At 42.1% G+C, this 21,049-nt stretch overlaps 1 protein-coding gene across 1 annotated transcript in view; it reads right to left on the bottom strand.

Moving 5' to 3' along the window:
- LOC144679777 (peroxidasin homolog) overlaps nt 1–18,886 on the bottom strand; it is a 660,879-nt gene extending 641,993 nt beyond the window's left edge. The window contains exon 1 of the mRNA XM_078540527.1: nt 18,684–18,886. Coding sequence (XP_078396653.1) covers nt 18,684–18,841 — 158 coding nt within the window. The 5' untranslated portion in view covers nt 18,842–18,886. The remainder of the gene's footprint in view (nt 1–18,683) is intronic.
- Nucleotides 18,887–21,049: the final 2,163 nt, after the last annotated feature.

Here is a 21,049-nt window from a genome sequence, read left to right as displayed (position 1 = left end):
GTCAGCAGTTTAGCGGGAATACATATTATTGCATAGATGTGATTTTTAGCTATACTGAATCACGATCCAATGAACTGAATTAGATAATCTTCAAGGCAGTGAAATGAGAAACTTGGGGTGGGATTTTCAGGCCCTGCCTGCCGCCAAGATGATCGGTCCACCAAAACTCAATGGACTGGGTCGCCGAATCACCCGCGGCAGGTCCCGACACGATGGGGCTGGAAAATCCCGACCATAGACTAGTCAAGTCAGGCCAACAGCTCATAATTGCTCTGTAACAACACACTTCAGGTGGCATTCGTCAAACAACAATTCAAGCTGTTTTACACCCCGATTTATGTTAAGTCACTATGGGAGATAAAATGAAAGTGATTTATATTCAATTCAAAGAGTGCACCTCAAAAGGTGTTAAAAAATAATGACTACTGAAGTATATTTACAAATTGCACACTAAACCAAACTTGAAAAGAGAACTGTCAGATTAACACCCCCATTATCTTACTGAAGTTAAACCTTGGCTCCCTAGTTTCTGATAGTCAGGCTGATCACAGGGATATTATAGGAAAGGTTTATTATCAGAGCTTTAATACTTTCCAGATCAATTGTTCCATTCTCATTAAAAGCAAAAAACTGCAGATGCTGGAAATCCAAAACAAAAATAAAAATACCTGGAAAAACTCAGCAGGTCTGGCAGCATCTGCGGAGAGGAACACAGTTAATGTTTCGAGTCCGTATGACTCTTCAACAAAACTAAGTAAAAATAGAAAAGAGGTGAAATAAAAGCCCTTAAACCAGCTCTACCCTCCCCCACCTTAAACAAGCTTATATTTCACCTCTTTTCTATTTTTACTTAGTTTTGTTGAAGAGTCATACGGACTCAAAACGTTAACTGTGTTCCTCTCCGCAGATGCTGCCAGACCTGCTGAGTTTTTCCAGGTATTTTTATTTTTGTTCCATTCTCATTCACTTGCTGTCATATACTTCCCATTAATATTTTCAAATGTTCTTTAAAATTGCACATATGTTGATGGACATCTCATTTCAGTATGCCTACACTCTTCTCTTCAAGGTATTCAAATATGTGTAAACTATTGTAATATGTAAAACAGAGACAGTTGTTGTCTTCTATTATCAAATTGATAGCCACTTGTTTGATACTCTAAACGTTGAAACAATGGAAAAGGCAGGTAAAAAAGACTTAAACTACTTGTTTGATATATTTACACGAGTTGAAGTGACTACATGGCATGCATGGGGATGTGTTCAGCAGACCCCATGTGTTGTGCAACTTTTAGCCATAATGCACGCAACTAAATTATATACAGCTCATTTGCCTGTGTGAAGCATCACTCAACAAGAGCAGAAGAGAATCAGACATGAGGTCAGTGTGCCTGATTTGTGCCCTTCCTACTTTTCCACCAGAAAATTGAGAACACAATGAATTGTGCACACTGACCACCACACCCCATTCTTCGATTAATGCTCGTGCCAAATGAGGCTTCCAGTTAGGAGTATAGCCTCAAATGTATCCTACACAATGAGGATATCTACAAAACGCTGCCACTTCTATCGTGCAATAGAAGTTTCCACTTAGGACTTCTTGTCATCTCCTCAAATAAAGAACCGGCTTTTTGTTTGAAAGTATTGTCTAATGAGATTAAAATATAAAGCCTGGTAGTAAAATGGTTTCCTATATGCATTACCAAAATTAGGTGTAAAATGGAATATGGAAGTGAAAATTGAGCAGGATGATACAACAAGCGACAGGTGCAATATCCCCTGTTTTTCGGCCCCTCCTGTAGTTGATGTGTTGCCACAGATTCATGGAAACCTCATCACAGGTGGAAGCTATTCAGCCCATCATGCTTTTGCCAGTTCACAGCACAGCTACCTGCTATAAACCTCGCTGTGGGGAGGAAGGGTATTCACAGTGTATTTTAGGAGCACCATGTGAGGATGGGAGCAGAAAGTTCCAAAGGACCATAAACAGTTTAAGTGAGTGGGCAAAATTGCCAGCTGGAACTTCACGAGGGGAAATGGGAGGGTAGCCACTTTCAATATAAAAAAGACAAATCAGAACGTTTTCGTAATGGCAAAAGACTATGGCCAGGGTTTTCCGACCCTGCTGTGGCGGGACCCGCTGCTGGGCATGCAGCAGACCAGCCAAAAGTCCATTGACGATCCCAGCAGCGGGCAGCGCCGGAAAATCCCATTCTAGGAATTGGCAGTGGGTGGGGTAGCCAATTAAGGGCCACCCTGTGTGGATCACGAGCGGTAGTGAGCGTTACCTGTGTGGGCAGAGGGAAGAGGGAGAGTCGGGTTCAGCATGGAGCTGCCTCAGGGAGATTGAAGTGCCTTTTAAAGAAATTACTAAAAACATTAAAAATTTAATGAAGCATGTCCCTATGACTGTGCCACATGAGATGGGATATCTTTTTATTTTTCAAAGAAAATTTTTATTCAATTTGTAAAAGCTTTAGGAAACCTCATCTCGCTCATGGATGAGGTTTCCTAAAAAATGTAAAGACACTTTGTTTTTTCGTCTGCCCACCAACCGCAGCGTAAATTTCAAATTAATGAGGTTGCTAATGACCTTAATAGGCCTTTTAAGTATCGGCGGGTGCGCAGCTGACACCAGTGCACGCCTGCCAAATGAAACATCACGAGACTGCGCAATGACGCCAGGCGCATGCCCAACGTCATCGCGCATCATTTTACATTCCAGCATGTCAGGCCCGCTCCCGCACGCCGAATGTAAAATCCTGGCCAGAGTTACTAGCAAAACTTAAAGGTCTGTATTTAAGCTATGCATCATCACTATTCTCAAAGCTCTCTTTTCATCTAAGTTAGACAAAAGACTGCCTTGGAAATACCTATAAGTAGTAGGTAAAAGGGATGAATATTTGAACATCCAATATTTTATCAATTAAAAACAGAAATCGTTTAATAGGATAATCATTCCAGCATGAAAGAAAGACATTGACTGATCTCTGACTTTTTCCTCCAATAATTCTCACATTGTTTTCAGACAACAAAAAAGGAGCAACTAATAAATTGACCTAAATCATTAATATGTTGAAAATCTTAAATTAAAACCAAACTATCCACTTATCATTGCCTTTTGTTCACTCAGGCCCAAGGTTGATGCCAGGTTCCAGCATTTTCAGCTGCTTCATCAATGACCTTTCCTCCATCATCAGGTCAAGAAGTAGGGATGTTCACTGATGATTGCACAGTTCTCAGTGCCATTCACAACTCCTCAGACAATGAGGAAGTCTGTGCCCACATGCAGCAAAATCTAGACAACATCTGGACTTGGACTGATAAATGACAAGTCGCATTCATGCTATAAAAACATGCCAGGCATTGACCATCTCCAAAAAGAGAGAATATAATCATCTCCCTTGATATTAAATGGCATTAACATTGCCAAATCCCCAATCATCAAGATCCTGGGCCATAACTGAACCAGCTATATAAATCAGCAAGTCTGGCAGCATCGGCGGAGAAGAAATCAGTTAACGCTATATAAATACTGTGGCTACAAGAGCAGGTCAGAAGTTGGGTATTCTTTAGCGAGTAACTCATCTCCTGACTCCCCAAAGCCTGTCCACCATTTACAAGGAATAATTCAGGAGTGTGATGGAATACTCTCCACTTGCCTGGATGAGTACATCTCCAACAACACTGAAGAAGCTCGACACCATCCAGGACAAAGCAACCTGCTTGGCTGGCATCCCATCCAACATCTTAAATATTCACTCCCTCTACACTGGCACACAGTGGTAACAGTATGTATCATCTACAAAGATACACTGCAGAACTTGCTAAGGCTCTTTTGACTACACATTCCAAATCCACAACCTCTACGCCTAGAAGATCAATGACAGCTGGTGCATAGGAACATTGCCATCTGCAAGCTTTTCTCCAAGGCACTCACCATCCTGACTGGGAAATATATCGTTGTTTCTTCACTGCCATTGGGTCAAAACCCTGGAACTCTCTCCTAACAACACTGTAGGTGCACTAATACCACATGGACTACAGCTGTTTCGGAAGGTGGCTCAACACTACCTTCTCATGGATAATTAGGGATGGGCAATAAATGCTGTCCTTGCCAGCGATAACCGCATCCCATGAATGAATAAAAATTGCTTCCCAAAAGCAGACAGAAGCAGTTACATTTCCAAAGTTCTATGCAATATAACTGTTCAAAAATATTTTTGAATATATTTAATTTCAGTCAAAATATTCACTCTCGAAAACGCTAAACAAAGAAGTGTTTTTTTGCAGAGGTATCCCAATAGTACATGTTGTAACCACTGGAAGATGGATTTGAAAGGCTTCAATGTGTCTGACTTTCTAGTATAATTGATGCCCACTTTCAGTTTTGAGACATCTATCATCACATTAAAACAACTGTTGTGCCAAACAGCAAAAGTGTTCCTGGCACAGAATCATATTTCTCTTGTCTCATAGTCGTAATCCTGTCACCATTTAAGGGTGCACTTTCCAAAAAAAATTTTACATGGAAACATTGAACTTAGGATTGATTACATATCTTTATATTTTATCTACATATAACTTACACTTCCTCTAACAGCCAACTGTAATGATGTCTTTAGTATCCAACTAATCTATAATTTAAAACTGTGAACTTCTTGTGTAAGACTCCCTGTACAAAGAAGTAATTTCATTGGTCAAGAGAACAATGACTTGTGTTTAATAGAAGCCTAAATTCATGGAACGTGATTCAAGTGCCAAACTGCAAATTCTTAAACTGCCACTGTCCCATATACTAATGGTTATAATGACTGTTCAAGCCTATTTTAAGTTGGAATATAGGAATTCATGCTGATTAAGCACAAGGTATTATGTGTTTTCTCCCTGTTCCAGTATAAAGCATGCTGGAGCTTTCATTAGAAATTCAATAGGCAATTGTAATGCTGCAAAATGGCCTCAGCAAGCCATTATACAGTAAAAATAAAACTAACCTTTTCTAATGCCAACAGGACTAAGCTAGAGAGTGGTTTGTTGATTTGTCTACTTTTTCTTTGTAATAATCTTTCATTATAGTCCTAATGAATGCTTCAGCATGTTTTATAGACTCTTAGACATTTACAGCACAGAAGGAGGCCTTTTGGCCCATCGTGTCTGCGTCGGTCAACAAAGATCTGACTACACTAATCCCATTTTCCAGTGCTTGGCCCATAGCCCTGGAGGCTATGGCAATGCAAGTGAATATCTAAATACTTCTTAAATGTTACGAGAGTTTCTGGCTCAACCACCCTTTCAGGCAGTGAGTTCCAGACTCCCACCACCCTCTGGGTGAAAAAATTTCTCCTCAACTCCCCTCTTAGCCATCTACCTCTTACCCTACATCTATGCCCCCTGGTTATTGATCCCTCTACTAATGAAAAAAATGCCTTCCTATCCACTCTATTCATGCCCCTCATAATCTTGTACACCTCTATCAGGTCCCCTCTCAACATTCGCTGCTCCAAGGAAAATAAACCCAGCCTATCCAATCTTTCCTCATAGCTCAGACCATGCAGCCCAGGCAGCATCCTGGTAAATCTCCTCTGCAACCTCTCCAGTGCAATCACATCCTTCCTATAATATAATGGCCAGGACTGCACGCAGTGCTCCAGGGTTTTATACAGTTCCAGCATAACCTCCCTGCTCTTGTATTCTATGCCTCGGCAAATAAAGGCAAGTATCCCTTGTGCCTTCTTAACCACCTTATCTACCTGTCCTGCTACCCTCAGGGGTCTATGGATATGCACACCAAGGACCCTCTGATCTTCAGTACTTTCCAGGGTCCTAGCATTCATCGTGAAATCCCTTACCTTGTTAGTCCTCCCCAAGTGCATTACCTCATACTTTTCCAGGTTGAATTCCATTTGCCACCGTTCTGCCCATCTGACCCATCCTTTGATATCCTCCTGCAGTTTACGGTTATCCTCTTCACTTTTTACCACTCTACCAATTTTCGAGTCATCCAAGAACTTCTTGATCATACCCCCCACATTTAAGTCCAAAACATTTATGTACATCACAAACAGCAAGGGCCCCAGCACTGAGCCCTGCGGAACCCCACTGGAAACAGACTTCCAGTCTCAGAAACATCCCTCTACCATCACCCTCTGCTTCCTGCCTCTCAGCCAAATTTGGATCCAACATGCCACTTTGCTTTGGATCCAATGGGTTCTTACTTTCTTGACCAGTCTGCCATGAGGGACCTTATCAAAAGCTTTGCTAAAGTCCATGTAGACCACATCAAATGCATTACCCTCATCAATACTCCTGGTTACCTCCTCAAAAGATTCGATCAAATTTGTCAAACACGACCTTCCCTTAAATCCATGTTGACTATCCCTGATGAAACTGTGTCTCTCCAAGTGCAGATATATTCTGTCCCTCAGAATTCTTTCTAGTAACTTCTCCACCACTGGCTTGTAATTCCTTGGTCTATCCCTTCCTCCCATTTTTAATAATGGGGCAACGTTAGCAGTCCTATGTTTTATCCTGTGCCTCCTGATTATAACAGCCAGGTATATTAACATAATAAAAAGTCCTACTATAATGTGAGTCTCATTAAACAAACACCCTTATCATTAAAAGAAAACACCATGAAATGTATATGATAAAAGCAAAATGCTGCGGATTCTGGAAATCTGAAATCAAAACAGAAAATGCTGGAAAAACTCAGCAGGTCTGGCAGCATCTGTGGAGAAAGAAACAGTTAACTTTTCAAGTCCATATGACTCTTATCTCTGTTGACTCTGTTCCTCTCTCCACAGATGCTGCCAAACCTGTTGGGCAGAATTTTACAGCAGCGGGATTTTATATTCCCACTGAAGTCAATGAGGTTTAGAATCTCTCGCCGCATTTTACGGCCCCGTCCCCGCCGAAACGGGCCGTAAAATTCTGCCTGTTGAGTTTTTCCAGCATTTTCTGTTTTTATATTATAGTGTATGTTCTGATTCCAGTTGCAGTCATACTCTGTTAGCATAAATAAATTAACAATGTCTATTTCTAATAGCTGAGTTGCACCAGATGGCTGCAAAGAATATATCTGGCCTATTGCACACATCCAGAATAAGTTCATCGTGCGATAAGAACATTAATCAATCAAACAACCATAGCAATACTGACCTGCTTCTAATCAGCACCCATAACACAGGTCAGAAGACTTAAATTGTAAGTTAAACACTGGTTGTTTCTTTTCAATAAAGCATTTCAGCTATGGGGTCAGGGCTCAAATTCACCCCACATTGGTAGGACAAAAATATACTGTGATGTCTGTATGGTTCCTGAATGAAATGATTTTGGAAAGACTTAATTTTGTTCCTGGTGCACATATTTTTTTAATTGAAAAACTGTCCACAATGTGGCCCTCTGGGGCACATTAATGTTTCTCTGAAACTGAAGCCAGGACACATTGCTGGAGTGGTATGAATGGGCTTATATCAGTTTGAGTTGAGAATGAGAGGTGATCTTATTGAAGCATATAAGATCTTGAGAGGACTTGATAGGGTGGATACCTGGATGTCTCCACTTGGGGGAGACGAAAACTAGAGGACATAAGAACATAAGAACTAGGAGCAGGAGTAGGCAATTCAGCCCCTCGAGCCTGTCCCGTCAGTCATTATGATCATGGCTGATTTCATTTCAGCCTGAACTCCAATTTCCTGCCCTCTCCCCATAACCTTTCAACCCATTACTAATTAAAAATCTGTCTATCTCCTCCTTAAATTTATTCTGCGTCCCAGCATCCACTGCACTCTGAGGTAGTGAATTCCACAGATTCACGACCTTTTGAGAAAAGTAATTCCTTCTCATCTCACATAGTTTAAGAATGAGAGGTCTCCCTTTTATGACAGAGATTAGGAGAATTTTTTCGCTCAGAGGGTCTTCCCCTGAAAGTAGTGGAGGCTGAGTCTTTAAATTTATTCAAGGCTGAGTCAGATAGATTTTTGATAGACAAGGAAGTCAAGTTATGGGGTGGCAAACAGGAAAGTGGAGCTGAGACCACAATCAGATCAGCCATGACCTTATTTAATGGGTGAGCAGTCTCAAAGGGCCAATTGCCCTACTCCTGTTCCTAGGTTCTATGTTCCTATGTACAGTGTATTGCATTCAGCAGTAGTTAACAGAATTGAGAATAGATGCTCAAGCATCTAGCGGACAACATGGAAAATTGCCCAGGTATGTCCTTCCCACAGAAAGCAAGACAAATCCAATCTAGCCAATTCCAGCCCTATCAGCTTCCTCTCGATCAGTTGCAAAGTGATTAAGGTGTTGTCAGCAGTGTTATCAATTGGCACGTACTCAGCAACAACCTGTTCACCAATGTTCAGTTTGAGTTCTGCCAGTGCCACCCAGCTCCAAACCTCACTAAATCATTGGTCCAAACGTGGACAAAAGAGCTGAATTCCAGAGTTGAGGAGGCAGTGACAGGGACCGAGTGTGACATCAAGGAGATAAAAGCAAAATACTGTGGATGCTGGAAATCTGAAGCAAAAACAGAAAATGCTGGAAAAACTCAGCAGGTCTGACAGCATCTGTGAAGAGAGAAAAACAAAGTTAATGTTTTGAGTCTGTATGACCCTTAGTCTACTGCATCCGTTGCTCCCAATGCGGTCTCCTATACATTGGGGAAACCAAACGCAGACTGGGTGACCGCTTTGCAGAACACCTTCGATCTGTCTGCAAGCATGACCCAGACCTCCCTGTCGCTTGCCATTTCAACACACCACCCTGCTCTCATGCCTAATGTCTGCCCTTGGCCTGTTGCAATGTTCCAGTGAATCTCAACGCAAACTGGAGGAGCAGCATCTCATCTTCTGATTAGGCACCTTACAGCCTCTGGACTTAACATTTGAGCTCAACAACTTCAAACCAAGAACTCTCTCCCTCATCCTCACCCTTTTTTAAAAAATCTCCTTTCTTCTACATTCATTTTTTTTTATCCACTTGTTTTATTTTAATTCATTTATCCGTAATTTTATCCTTTTTTATCCCATTTTCTACCCCTTTTCTCCCTACCACTGCCCCCTTCCCCCACCCAATCCCCTATAGAGCCATCTGTCACTTGTTCCACATTGTTCTTTCACTTGTTCTGCTATAATCACATTCTGCTTTCTTACCTTTACGCCACTATTAACACCTTTTTTAGCACTAACCACTACCATTAACAATATCTTTGTCCTTTAGTTCATGACATTAATGTCAATCCCTCCTTTGTCCCTACCTATCGCTGGCCTTCTATCCAGCTCGACCCCCCTTAAACAGTATAAATTTTATCACATTCCACTTTTCTTCAGCTCTGAAGAAGGGTCATATGGACTCGAAGCGTTAACTTTGTTTTTCTCTCTCCATAAATGCTGAGTTTTTCCAGAATTTTCTGTTTTTGTGACATCAAGGAGCCCTTGCAAAACTGGAGTCAATGGGAATCATGGAGAAAACTCTCCACTGGTTGGAGTCACACCTAGCACAAATTGAAGGTGGCTGTGGTTGTTGGAGTCCAATCATCTCAGACCCAGAACATTGCTGCAGCTGTTCCTCAGGGTAGTGTCCTAGGCCCAACCATCTTCAGCTGTTTCAAAGACCTTACCTCCATCATAAAGTCAGAAATGGGGATGTTCATTGATGATTGCATAGTGTTCAGTGCCATTCCAACTCCTCAGATACTGAAGCAGTTCACACCTGCAATGCATCAAGACCTGGACAATATTCAGGCTTGGCTTCATAAGTGGCAAGTAATATTTGTGCCAAACAAATGCCAGCAAGAGAGAATCTAACCATCTCCCCTTGGCATTCAACAGCCTTGCCATCCACTGAATCCCTCACCATCAACATCCTGGCTGTTACCGTTGACCAAAACCTGAGCTGGAACATCCATATAAATACTGAGGCAACGAGAGTAGATCAAAGGCTTGGAATTTTGTGGCAAGTAACTCACCTCCTGGCTCTCCAAAGTCTGTCCACCACCTACAAGGCACAAGTTAATGGTGTGATGGAATACTGTCCACTTGCCTGAATAAGTACGGCTCCAACAACACTTAAGAAACTTGACACCACCCAGGACAGAGCAGCTTCTTGATTGGCATCCCTTCCACCACTTTAAACAATCACTGCCTCCACCATCAGCGCACAGTGGCAGCAGTTTATAACATCTACAAGACGCACTGCAGCAACTTTTCAAGGCTCCTTCAACAGCACCTTTCAAACCCGCAACCTCTACCATCTAAAAGGGCAAGGGCAGCAGACGCATGGGAACACCACCACCTACAAGTTTCCCTCCAAGCCACTCACCATTGTGGCTCGGAACTATATTGCCATTCCTTCACTGTTGCTGGGTCAAAATCCTAGAACTCCCTTCCGAAACAACACTGTTGATCTACCTACTCCGCAGGGATTACAGTGGTTCAAGAAGGCAGCTCACCACCACCTTCTCAAGAATAATTAGGGATAGGCAATAAATGCTGGGCTTGCCAGCGAAATTCTCATCCCAAGAATGAATTTTTAAAAATTGTCCCAAGTTCTGACCTGAACAATAAGGGGCCAAATCTTCCAAGAAGCGGCAATCACCATCGGATTGCCACTCTGCTCCTATCTTTTTGTCCTAAGATGGAGCTGCACATTTCTGGTGTGGATTTCACACCGGGCCTCTTCAGAAATGTGGAGCATACCAGTTTTGGGGCTGCTTCTTCGTTATGCAGAATCATTGGGGCAGCCAAGCCGAGCCCCCTTTTTACAGCACTAGCTGCCATATTCCAGCAAGTAGAGAGATTAAAGATCCAAAAGCTACTTTGAGCAGCTACAGAAAGAAAGTAGGTGTGTAAGTTAAGCTGATAAGACGATAGGGTGGCAGGTGCATGGGTGAGGGGTAGGGTGGGGTGTCAGGTGAATGGGGGGTAGTCGGGGAGTGCAGTGCGGAATCAGGGGTTCAGACGTATAGTTACCCAGGAGTTAGAAAAGGTTTTAATCCTTCTAAATTTTGCTGAGTAACAATTCTGGTAAGAGAATTGGAACCATCCGAAGTCTCTGACTTTAACTCAGTTTTGAATGCTTGTAGACACGGGAAATTGCCTGTTGGAAGTCCAAACTTCCCAGGCAATTCCCCCATAGTCTGTACGTTGGGACTTCCGAGTGGTCCCCCAGCACACTTTCCAGGGTAGCTCTGGGGTACGACCATCCAGAGATCAGAAGTCCTGGGCCTTCTTACAGTTCCATAATGCTAAAAATGTAGTAACCAGTAATTTTTTTAGAAGAAACATTCCCTGTAATTTTAAACCTAAGTTATGGTGCCTAGCTTCAGCACAGACATTGGAGTACGCTGGGCTAAATTTTGCTATGGGCTTCAGGATGCCGAAATTGGGACCAAATGGAGGTCTTGAGCCCGCACTTGCCAACAGCAAGACCAGTTCAGCAAAATTCCCTAGAGGCAGTCTCCTAACTGGCTGCCTCTGCACCCACTGCCTTACTAAGGTTGGTATGCTAGCTCCTGATGTCAGAGGGGGAAAGTCGGTAGGCCACCTGGACCAGAAGGGAATGCCTCTAGTCAGATTGTTGAGGGGGGCCGGGGGGGGAGGGTGGCGGTGCTGCTTTTCATATCCCCAGCCTCCTCTTTGGGAGATGGAGCTTTCAGCTCCAATAGCCATCCGGACTGCTTCAGGGAGGTTGCCTCCATTGAGCTGATGGCCTTTGCGAGCAGTGGGGGGTCATTTTACTTGTGGCAAAATGCCGGTGAGCGTCCCACCTGATAGGAGTCTTAAATATGTAAATAGGCTATATGCCTCGATAGTGCAGGCAACTGATTCAGGTCCCATCCTGCCCCTGGAAAAGTTTCCAACAGCAAGAATGTGTTGGGGAGCCATTCTGATGCAACTCCCCCTATTTTCCCAGCAGCAACCCCCAACCCCAACTCCTCCAAGCTCAAAACCATGGATGGGGCCAGGAAAATTCAGCCTGTTGTGTCAATAAGGATGTAAATTCAGTCTAAAATGTTCCTATAAACCAGCAGTTTTTATTTGAATGTTTAGGAAAAAAATCAATACCTGAGTAAATGTTCTTTTTAAAACATAATTACATCAATAGCATTTCCATTAGCTGATGAAGTACATAGACAAAAATAAGCTAATCATTTCGGACCTGTGAAAACCATCCATGTCAATTGAATTAGCAACAACCAGCTGAAATCTCCAAGAAACAATGTTTGGCACATCTCCTTGTAGGAGGGCGTGTTTCTTTTCCTACACAACAAAGTCAGATGCAAATGACATAATGATGTGGTCTGGCATCATGTACATAATCATATTATGTGTTTTAAACAAATGAGAAGATGGCCAAGACGAACTTTTTCTACAGCATTCCCTCATGGCATAAACTGCTGCTCGTCTGGTCTGCAGGACTCAGTACTCTGAGGAAAGATCTGTGATGGATTAGGAAATTCATCCCTAACAGTAGTCAGACATATCCCTTTTATTTAGAATTGATATTGTCTTTTAATTTTTAAGGTACCTTTAGCAACTCAGTTTGCTTACCAAAACATGATTGTATTGCAGTCAACATAATCAGAAAACACAACTCTTTTTGGAATATTTATGATATCAGCAATATAATATTTTCTCCATTTTGAAAGCAAAATTTAAACCTATGCTATGAGTAAATTATTTAGCAGTGCCCAGCTTTGAAATCGAAATTCTTGGTTAGACTGGTCACCATGTACACTGGGAAAAATGGCTTGACAAACGTGCCTGCTATAGAAATGGGGGCTGCTCTTTGAACATATTTGTTATGTTGCATTCAAGTTTCAGACTGTATATCATTAGCTACAAAAAAAAAGGTGCAATTCTTCTTGTCTTCCCCCTATATAACTTTTCCCCACAACAAAATCTGAGGAAAATATCCATGCAACACACGCCCAGTAGGAACGGGTGAGGCATAGATTCTGTTGTAGCTCAAGAAGAACTAAGTAGTCAAGAACTCCTTCCTGGAGGCCCAGACAAGTGTCACTATTCCAACAAACTTAAATCCAACCCCGCCCCAACCCCCCCTTCAACTCGCAGCCTTTCCCACTGTCACCCCAAAGGATAAGTAGATCAGTATGGAAGAGCAGTAAATTAAATGCAGTCCTCCACCACAAGCTAAGAGTGATGAGCTAATCCTGGAAGACTGCCAATCCATGTAGGCAGAATCCCATTATTTACTTAGCCCCCACCATAGCTCAAATGATCCTAAGGGCTCATAACTAAACAAATAGATTAATCACTTAAAAAGTACATTGTCCCTGCAAATGTATGTATGCCAAAAATACTAATTTACAACCCATTCTCCCAAAATACTGATGTAACCTCCCATATGTATCGTGTGATAATCTGTACAGTAACTTTTCAAATATTTGTATATAATCTTTTGAACATAAATAGATATTAAATAAATAATATATGGAAGGTAACTAAGGGCAGAATCCTTGGTAGAACAGCAGGACCATTTTCTGGTCGGGAACTCGGGCAGGCTTTGCCAAGCTCTTTAACTCAGCCACAACATTATCATCCTGCCTTCAGGCTGCTTGACCAATTCGGAAGGGCAGGCACGAATGGTGTTTCTAATCTGTCAAAGGAAGGATCTTACAAAGGTTCACCCTTTTTGAGACTGCAGCAACCACAGGAATAGAGAGGAGGCCTGGAGAGACTTTTCTTTGGGCCTTTCACTTTTACCTGGAGGTCCTGAGGATCTGAGGAGCTGCAGTGAGGTGATCTTTCCCAAGGACAAGACACAGAGGACAACCTCTCTAACCCTGTAGGCCTGGATAGAAGTTGTCGAGAAAGTCAGCAGCAGGAATGTGGTCCCTCCAAGAGGCTCTATGGTCTGAGGAGGGCAAGACAGGTGATTGGCATAACATTTTAGGTACTCTGAGTGGAATTTAAGGTCCCCCAGGAGGAGAGTTTGGAGGCAGGTAGAAGGGTGCACATCGGGTACCTCACCACTTTCTGCCTCCTCCCGATTAGCCAGAAGGCTCATCGATGGCCTTCCCATCTGGACACTAATTGAGACCTTTAAGTAGGCAATTAATGTCCACTTAAAGGCCTCATTCTGCCACCTCTAGTATTCAACCAGGGGCAGGCAAGGAACTCACCATGCAGGGAGACTGACATGCAACGGGTGGGGTGTGTGCGTGTGTGTGTGTGTGTGTGTGGAGCATCGGAAAGGGATGGTGGAGGCCCGCTGAAAGCCACCACCTGTCCTTTCTTTCGATCCCCTCCCCCACTCGTCAGCAATATCCTCCCCATGACCCCCATCCCACCTTTACATACCTCAGGCCTAGGTCCTTCGGCGATCCTAGGCCTCTCTCACTGGCACTGCAGGCAATGGAGAGCTGCTGGCCTCTAATTAGATGTCAGCAGTGACGTGCTGTGAGAGCCTGAATCTCCTAAGGCACTGGTGCTCATACATGTCAAGAGAGCTGATTATTTGCTTGTACAGCCTATGGTGGGGTCCTTGTCTCCTTCCAGTTGGATATCGCTGACCATCCCATCTGCCCTGTGGAGGACCATGTGACTGAGGAGAAAACGGCTAGCGCTGCTGCTGGTATTGCTCCTGCTGTTTCTGGACCGGTTGGCAGTCCAGTGGAGAGGTGGTCAGCAGAGGTGGAAGATGGAGCTACATAAGCTGCTCCTATGTCATGTTGAAGGCTGGTAGCTGGGAAGTGCAGTTGAAGTTGAGTGAAGTGCTAGACAAGCCTAGTGCCTTACAAAAAGTTGGCAATCCGTTGTCTAACAGTGAAAGCACTCTCTGAGAGAAGAAGTGCTTTGAGCAGCAATCTTGCAATGGCCATGGCTGGAGCTCTTCAGTGTAACTGACCAAAGCCTTCCCAGCCTGTCAGTTTCACTGAAGAAGTTCTTCCTGCTGTGTACCACCTTGGTGACCCTTGTGAATGGCTGACATGCCAGGAAGCTGTGCCCCAGCTGGGAAATCCAGAAATTAGGGTTAAAATAATTCTTAATTGGCTTTTTAATTAACTTAATAACTCACCCAACATATCGAAGGGAGTTCCCTGCTTGCCTACAATCTCAACATTCAGGGAGCTAGAAGACAGCAGGATGGTGTCAGGATCCCAATCCAGTTTCAATTCTAGGGCGTTTAACTCTGTGCGTGCAAGCAAACTCTTTGCCTGGGAAAATTCCCCAAGTGTTTAGATCTTGTTATAGTTAAATCCTAATGAATAACATATTTGTCAAGAAATGTTATTTTTGGATATGGTTACAGTATTCTTGGATCTGGAATTTTGTACAGTTTGAATTAGGAATATTATGCATTGGAATTCTATGTATAGTTTACCTATGCAATTTTTTTAGAATCTACTGCACAACACTTTATTAGCTCTGTCTAAGAGATAACATCGATTTAGCTTTCACATGTATGCTGATGATCCTCAGCTCTACCTCACCACCATCTCTCTCAACTTCTCCTCTGTTTCAAAATGATCAGACTGCTGAGTTATGTCCAGTACTGCAATTGAATATTGGGAAGACTGAAGCCATTGTTTTCAGTCCCCATCCAAACTCCAATCATTAGCTGTCTGACAACAGTCTGAGATTAAGCCAGTTTGTTCGCAACCTTGATTTCACATTTGACCCCAAGATGAGCTATTGACCTCATATTCATGCCATCACTAAGACCATCTATTTCCACCTCTGTAACATCACTCAATTTTGCTTCTGTGTCAGCTTATCTGCCTCCGTGACTTCTAGACTAACTATTTCAACACAGTCCTGGCTGGTCACCTACATTCTACCCTCCGTAAACTTGAGGCCATCTGATGTTCTGCTGCCTGTGTCTTAACTTACACCAAGCCTCATTCCTCTATCACCCTTGAACTCTCTGACTTGCAATGCCTCACAGACAAGCAATGTCTTGATTTTAAAATTCTCATCCTGGTTTTTAAATCCTTCCATGGCCTCATCCTTCTCTATCTCTGTAATTTCCTCCAGCCCCACAACCCTCCAAGCTATCTGTGCTCCTCTCGTTTTGGCCTTTTGAGCACCACCTAAGTTTAACCATTCCACAATTGGTGGACATGCCTTCAGTTGCCTAGGCCAAGCTTTGGAATACCCTCCCTACGCCTCTCTGAGTCTTCACCTTACTTTCCTCCTTAAGACAAGGCTTAACACCTACCTCTTTGACCAAACTTTTGGTCATCTGACCTAATGTCTTCTAATGTGGTTCGGTGTCAAACTTTATTTTATAGTGCTCCTGTGAAATTATGTTAAAGGTGCCATATAAATTTGTTGTTGTTGTGGTCCTGTGAAATGAGGAATACTTTATTAGGTCTGACTAAGAGATAACATTGTTTAAGTTTTCACCTATATGCTGAAGACTCTACCCCAACTCTACCCCACAACTACGGTGAACAACGAATTGTACTTTCTTATAATTGTATTTTCACTTCATAATTAGAACCAAAAGTAATATCATTTAAATTAATAGAAAAGTTCAGTGGTGGCATTGACTCTAAAACTTCTAACACATTTTAACAATCACTATTATCTTTCACAGCCACAATTTCAGGAGACTGTGCTTGAATTCTTGTTATAATAGATTGGTAACATCAGCTGATGCCAAAGCCAAAAACAACAATCCACAATGACACTTGGTAGCTTCATGCATGGCACTTGTGGCAGAACCTGCCTTTCAAGGGTTGGCCTCTTCTGCCATCAGCAAGGATCCGTCATATGAAGATGTCCCATCTAAAATAGATTGTTTGCTGCATGTCCATCATCTTTTGTAATGAAAGGATGTCAATGATAATGATGACACCTTGTCCAACTTGAATGGTCCAATGTTTTGTAAAACTATGCTCCATATTTGTGTGTTAAATGCTTCTTCCTGTGAAGTTCCACGGGCTGTGCAATTCAAATTACATTTTGTATGAGTTTGGCCTTTTATCAGGGTGTGGATTAAGACACAATGGAAATAGATTTTCATCTTCACTCTCAGGGCAGTGATCTGGAAGACCAGATCATCCACCCTTTATAGGAATTGCACAATTTTCAGGACTTGTTTTTGTCATCACATTACATGGGATGTAATTAGTGCAAACCTAATGTTTTCAACTGTTCTTTCTATGCACTTAACCTGCCTAAAAGCTCAATGGTAGCCTGTGCTGGAGGGGTGAAAGGTCAGCATGTCTGCAACTAAAAGTAAAATTCAAGTCCTGACAGTAAGTGCCAACAAGTTACCTTTGCTACCAACAGCACTTCCCCTCCACAGGGGAGCAGCAAAACTGCTTCTACTGCTAATTATGCCAAATACAATTAGAGGGACTTCAAGTGTATGTTTGCTATTGGATCCAGCAGTATAAGGTAAGTGGGATGACAGATCAGTAGCATTTGCTTCCTTGCACAGCAGAGTTCTTCATTCCAGCTATGCTGGGGTGGAGAACGGATGAGTATTCAGACACACAAAGTACAAATTGTCTGTTTCCTACAGGCATACAGAGCACATCAAAGGTCACGTAAGACCAGGAGCCTGTTTACACTACACTGAAAACATATCCATAGCAATAGATTTAGTAGGAAGAGACTGTGTGTACCACCCATACTGATACTAATCTGAGAAGTTTACAAAGGTTCATTTCTGAGTGGGGTGGAGTCCCCACTGGCCTCATTCCAGCACAAACTATGCTCCATAAATTATGGCTATTAGAGGTATTAACAGCTCAACCATGTCTGCTCTAGTCCCAAACCTAATATACCCTCATTTTAAAGTTCACAGATTGTTGAGAAATATGATTTTAATGCAACTACAGCCATGATCTTCAATTCCCAAGTGTAAGAACTGACAAAAGGGGCTGATTAAAATCTCACTCAGAAAAAGTGAGATTCCAGGCCACAGTCCCAGAAACTCTCCAGCACATAAAATATTAATTTTTCAGAAAAAAATCAATATTTCCAGGAAACTCTGCTTCGAAATGTCAATATACCCTTACAAAATAATGAACTGATCTTGATCAGGTCCAGAAATTACTTAAGAGGGGTTTCCAATTAAGTCATTAGCAAATAAAGCACAATTTCTTAAACCTTTTCAAAAAGTACTTGACAGCTTTCAGGCAGTGGCTATTCCTTTCTGCAGACAGTTTAAAGAACTTTTTTGCCTTATTAAAATATATTTTCAGTGAGTTGAAATCAACTGGAGCTATTCCTATGTAGGACTAATCCAAACACTGTAGGTTCTAATTATTCTGTCCAAAACATGAAATAATCTAGCTTTCCTAAATTCACTACAAACCACTTTGCAGATCTCTTCACATGCAACATTAAACTTTGTTAAAATAACCTAAACAAATCTCAGCAGGTGACAATAAACTGGCATTTCATTCTTGTTGGCATCCTTCTCGAACTGCTCCATTCATTTCAAAGTAGTCACTTTAACATCAGTTATATAATGGAAAAATTGCAGAACTTACAGTAGATAGTTTTAACTTCTTTTCAGCAGCACAGAACAAATGTTGAATTTATTCCCAAACTGTGATTAATTTGACCTACTTCATCAACTTCAATTCAGACTTAGTAGTTCCCTAAACTACATGATTACCATAACAAAGTCAGAAGTTAACTGAATTCAGCTTCTGAAACAACTTTTCAAAACAGTTCAAAAGAAAGTTCTGCACTTACAGGATAACAGTCTGCGGTGCTACTTTGGGAATGTGATCCAGCATCAAGTGCATACAGCGGACAGTGGTTCTGAAGCACAGACATCGGCTTGGGCAGGAGGAGAATGCAGGGAAGAGAAGAAAGAAGATAGCTACGAAAAGGAAACATTTGCGTCTCATCCTGAGTGAGATCAGAGCAGAGGCTGTGCCTGGAGCTGTAGAATCTGAACTGAAAGAGTGAGTGGGGTCTGGGCAAGTTTAAGTCAGTCTGAGCATCCAATCAGACCACAACCAGGATCATATTACAGCACAGAGAGCAGAGAAAAAAAATCCAGCAGCTTTATCCACAAAATACTGCCAGACCTAGGGTAGTCCTTCCTAATGCTGCAATTTAAAGGCACAACATTACCAATGCATTTTCTACAAAAAGAGAGAAGAGCCAGGGTGATTTTTGGGAGGGACAAGAAGAGTGGGATTGGTAAGCCAATTATCTTTATACATCCCACAACTTATATACTGTAGAGCTTGGAATCTTCCACATTGCATACAAGTCAAAGCATTAATTCAACTTGTATTTAGGGCTGTAGATGGGGGAATGTTAACCTTTATGAGAAGGTTGTTTCTTATCCTCTTCTTTTGCCTCTGACCTCAAATACTGTGAAAACATTTTGGAAACTGAAACAGGACAAGGTGTTCTTTCTTGAACTTTGTCAATGATTGAACATAATTATGAGGGTTTTATTTAAAGCATCATGGGGGAAGTTTAATTTAAATACTAACAACCATTGATGCACAATAAATTAACCTAAATATAATTTCTAAAGATTCATGATATGATGTTGATTATTTCCTTAGATTAATACTGTAATATCATTTCATTCAACAGGCAAATAATTTTAGGGTCTAAAGTATCTACTTAGTCGACTTCTAAACAAAATCGCCTTATTTTACAGGCACTAACCATCCTCTAGTATATTGGTCAAGTGCTTTTTTTCTTTATTTGACGTGCACAAAGTGGTCAAACCTTATCCTAGCTTTGCCTCATGTTTGCACATGTGAACTTCCACATAGCACTGTATATGGGTTAATTATAGGAATCCTGATTGAACTTTGCCCTCCAGAACCAGGATCACAAGACTAATTGTAAGGCACTGTCACAGTAGTTGAAATCTGTTAGTTTAATACTGACCAGAGATCAAATGGAACTTCCTGATATCTATAACTCATTGGGCAGGATTTTCTGCCTGTCGGGCGGGCGGGCCCAGCCCAATCTCCGGTGGACGGGGAGTTAATCCCCGCCAGAGAAGCGGGCCCTGCCGCCATTTTAAGTGGGCGGTCCAATTAAGGGCGGAGGGGATTCCCTAAATGTGACAGCGCGCTCTTTCGCGCTTGTGCACGAAAGAGCACGCATCTCCCTGACGCCAAATGTTGCCTCAGGGAGATAGCTTACACTTGTACAAACATTAAAAATAGAAAAATTTAAAAATCCTTAACATGTCCCCCTCATGTGACATGTAAATTTCACTCAAACTTTATTAAAGTTTTTTAAACCCCACACGAAACCTCATCCCGCCGGTCGATGAGGATTCATGTTTTTTCAGAAGCTCGCCGGGGCACCTGGCCTGCCCGCCAACCTTAAGGTTGGATGGGCAGGCCCTTTAATTGTTTTAATGGTCCTATCAATGGCCTCAATTGGCCATTGACAGGTCGGCGGGTGCACAGCTGATTTGGCTGTGCCCCCACCTTCCTGAAAATTTAAATGGGGTGGGATGATGTCAGGGGTTCCCCCGACGTCATCCCATGTCATTTTGCGCGTCGGCAAGTGGGCCCCGCCCCCTGCTCGCTGACGGCAAAATTTAGCCCATTATCCCCTGGTACTGCATTAACCCTCTAAGTCATTGAGGAACAAATTGAATGTATAGGAATGTGCACATTTTACTTTTTCTTTAAAGGAACATGACTTTGTGTCTTTTTGTTTCCAATTGTACTTCATTTCTATGCAGTTTTAAATATTTGTAGAGATCAATTTTTTTCAATTACAAAATGTGGACAATTTCAAAGCTACATCAAGGGCTAACTTACACTCAAATTTCCCAATCTTTTACACTGATAATTGATGTAACTTCATGTTTGCACACAGGTCTGACGAAATACTGGTTTAGTAATGCAAATAGGAATAATACAGCAAAATTCATAGGAGTTGACCTCAGGGAATGTACATAGCCAGGCTAAATAACCAAGCAAACTTAAATGTGTCTAATTTGGTAATAAAAGCCCAGAACAAAACATTAATGGTTCATTTCTCACATTTTATGGAGGGAAAAAATGTTTTTTTGCCAACTTCTTTGCAAAGTAACATATACTGTCATAAGGTTGGCAGGACAGTTC

The sequence above is a fragment of the Cetorhinus maximus genome, chromosome 4, assembly GCF_964194155.1.
Source record: "Cetorhinus maximus chromosome 4, sCetMax3.hap1.1, whole genome shotgun sequence".
Taxonomy (NCBI): domain Eukaryota; kingdom Metazoa; phylum Chordata; class Chondrichthyes; order Lamniformes; family Cetorhinidae; genus Cetorhinus; species Cetorhinus maximus.
The sequence above is the reverse complement of the archived record's forward strand: the minus strand, read 5'-3'. Positions and strand labels throughout refer to the sequence as shown.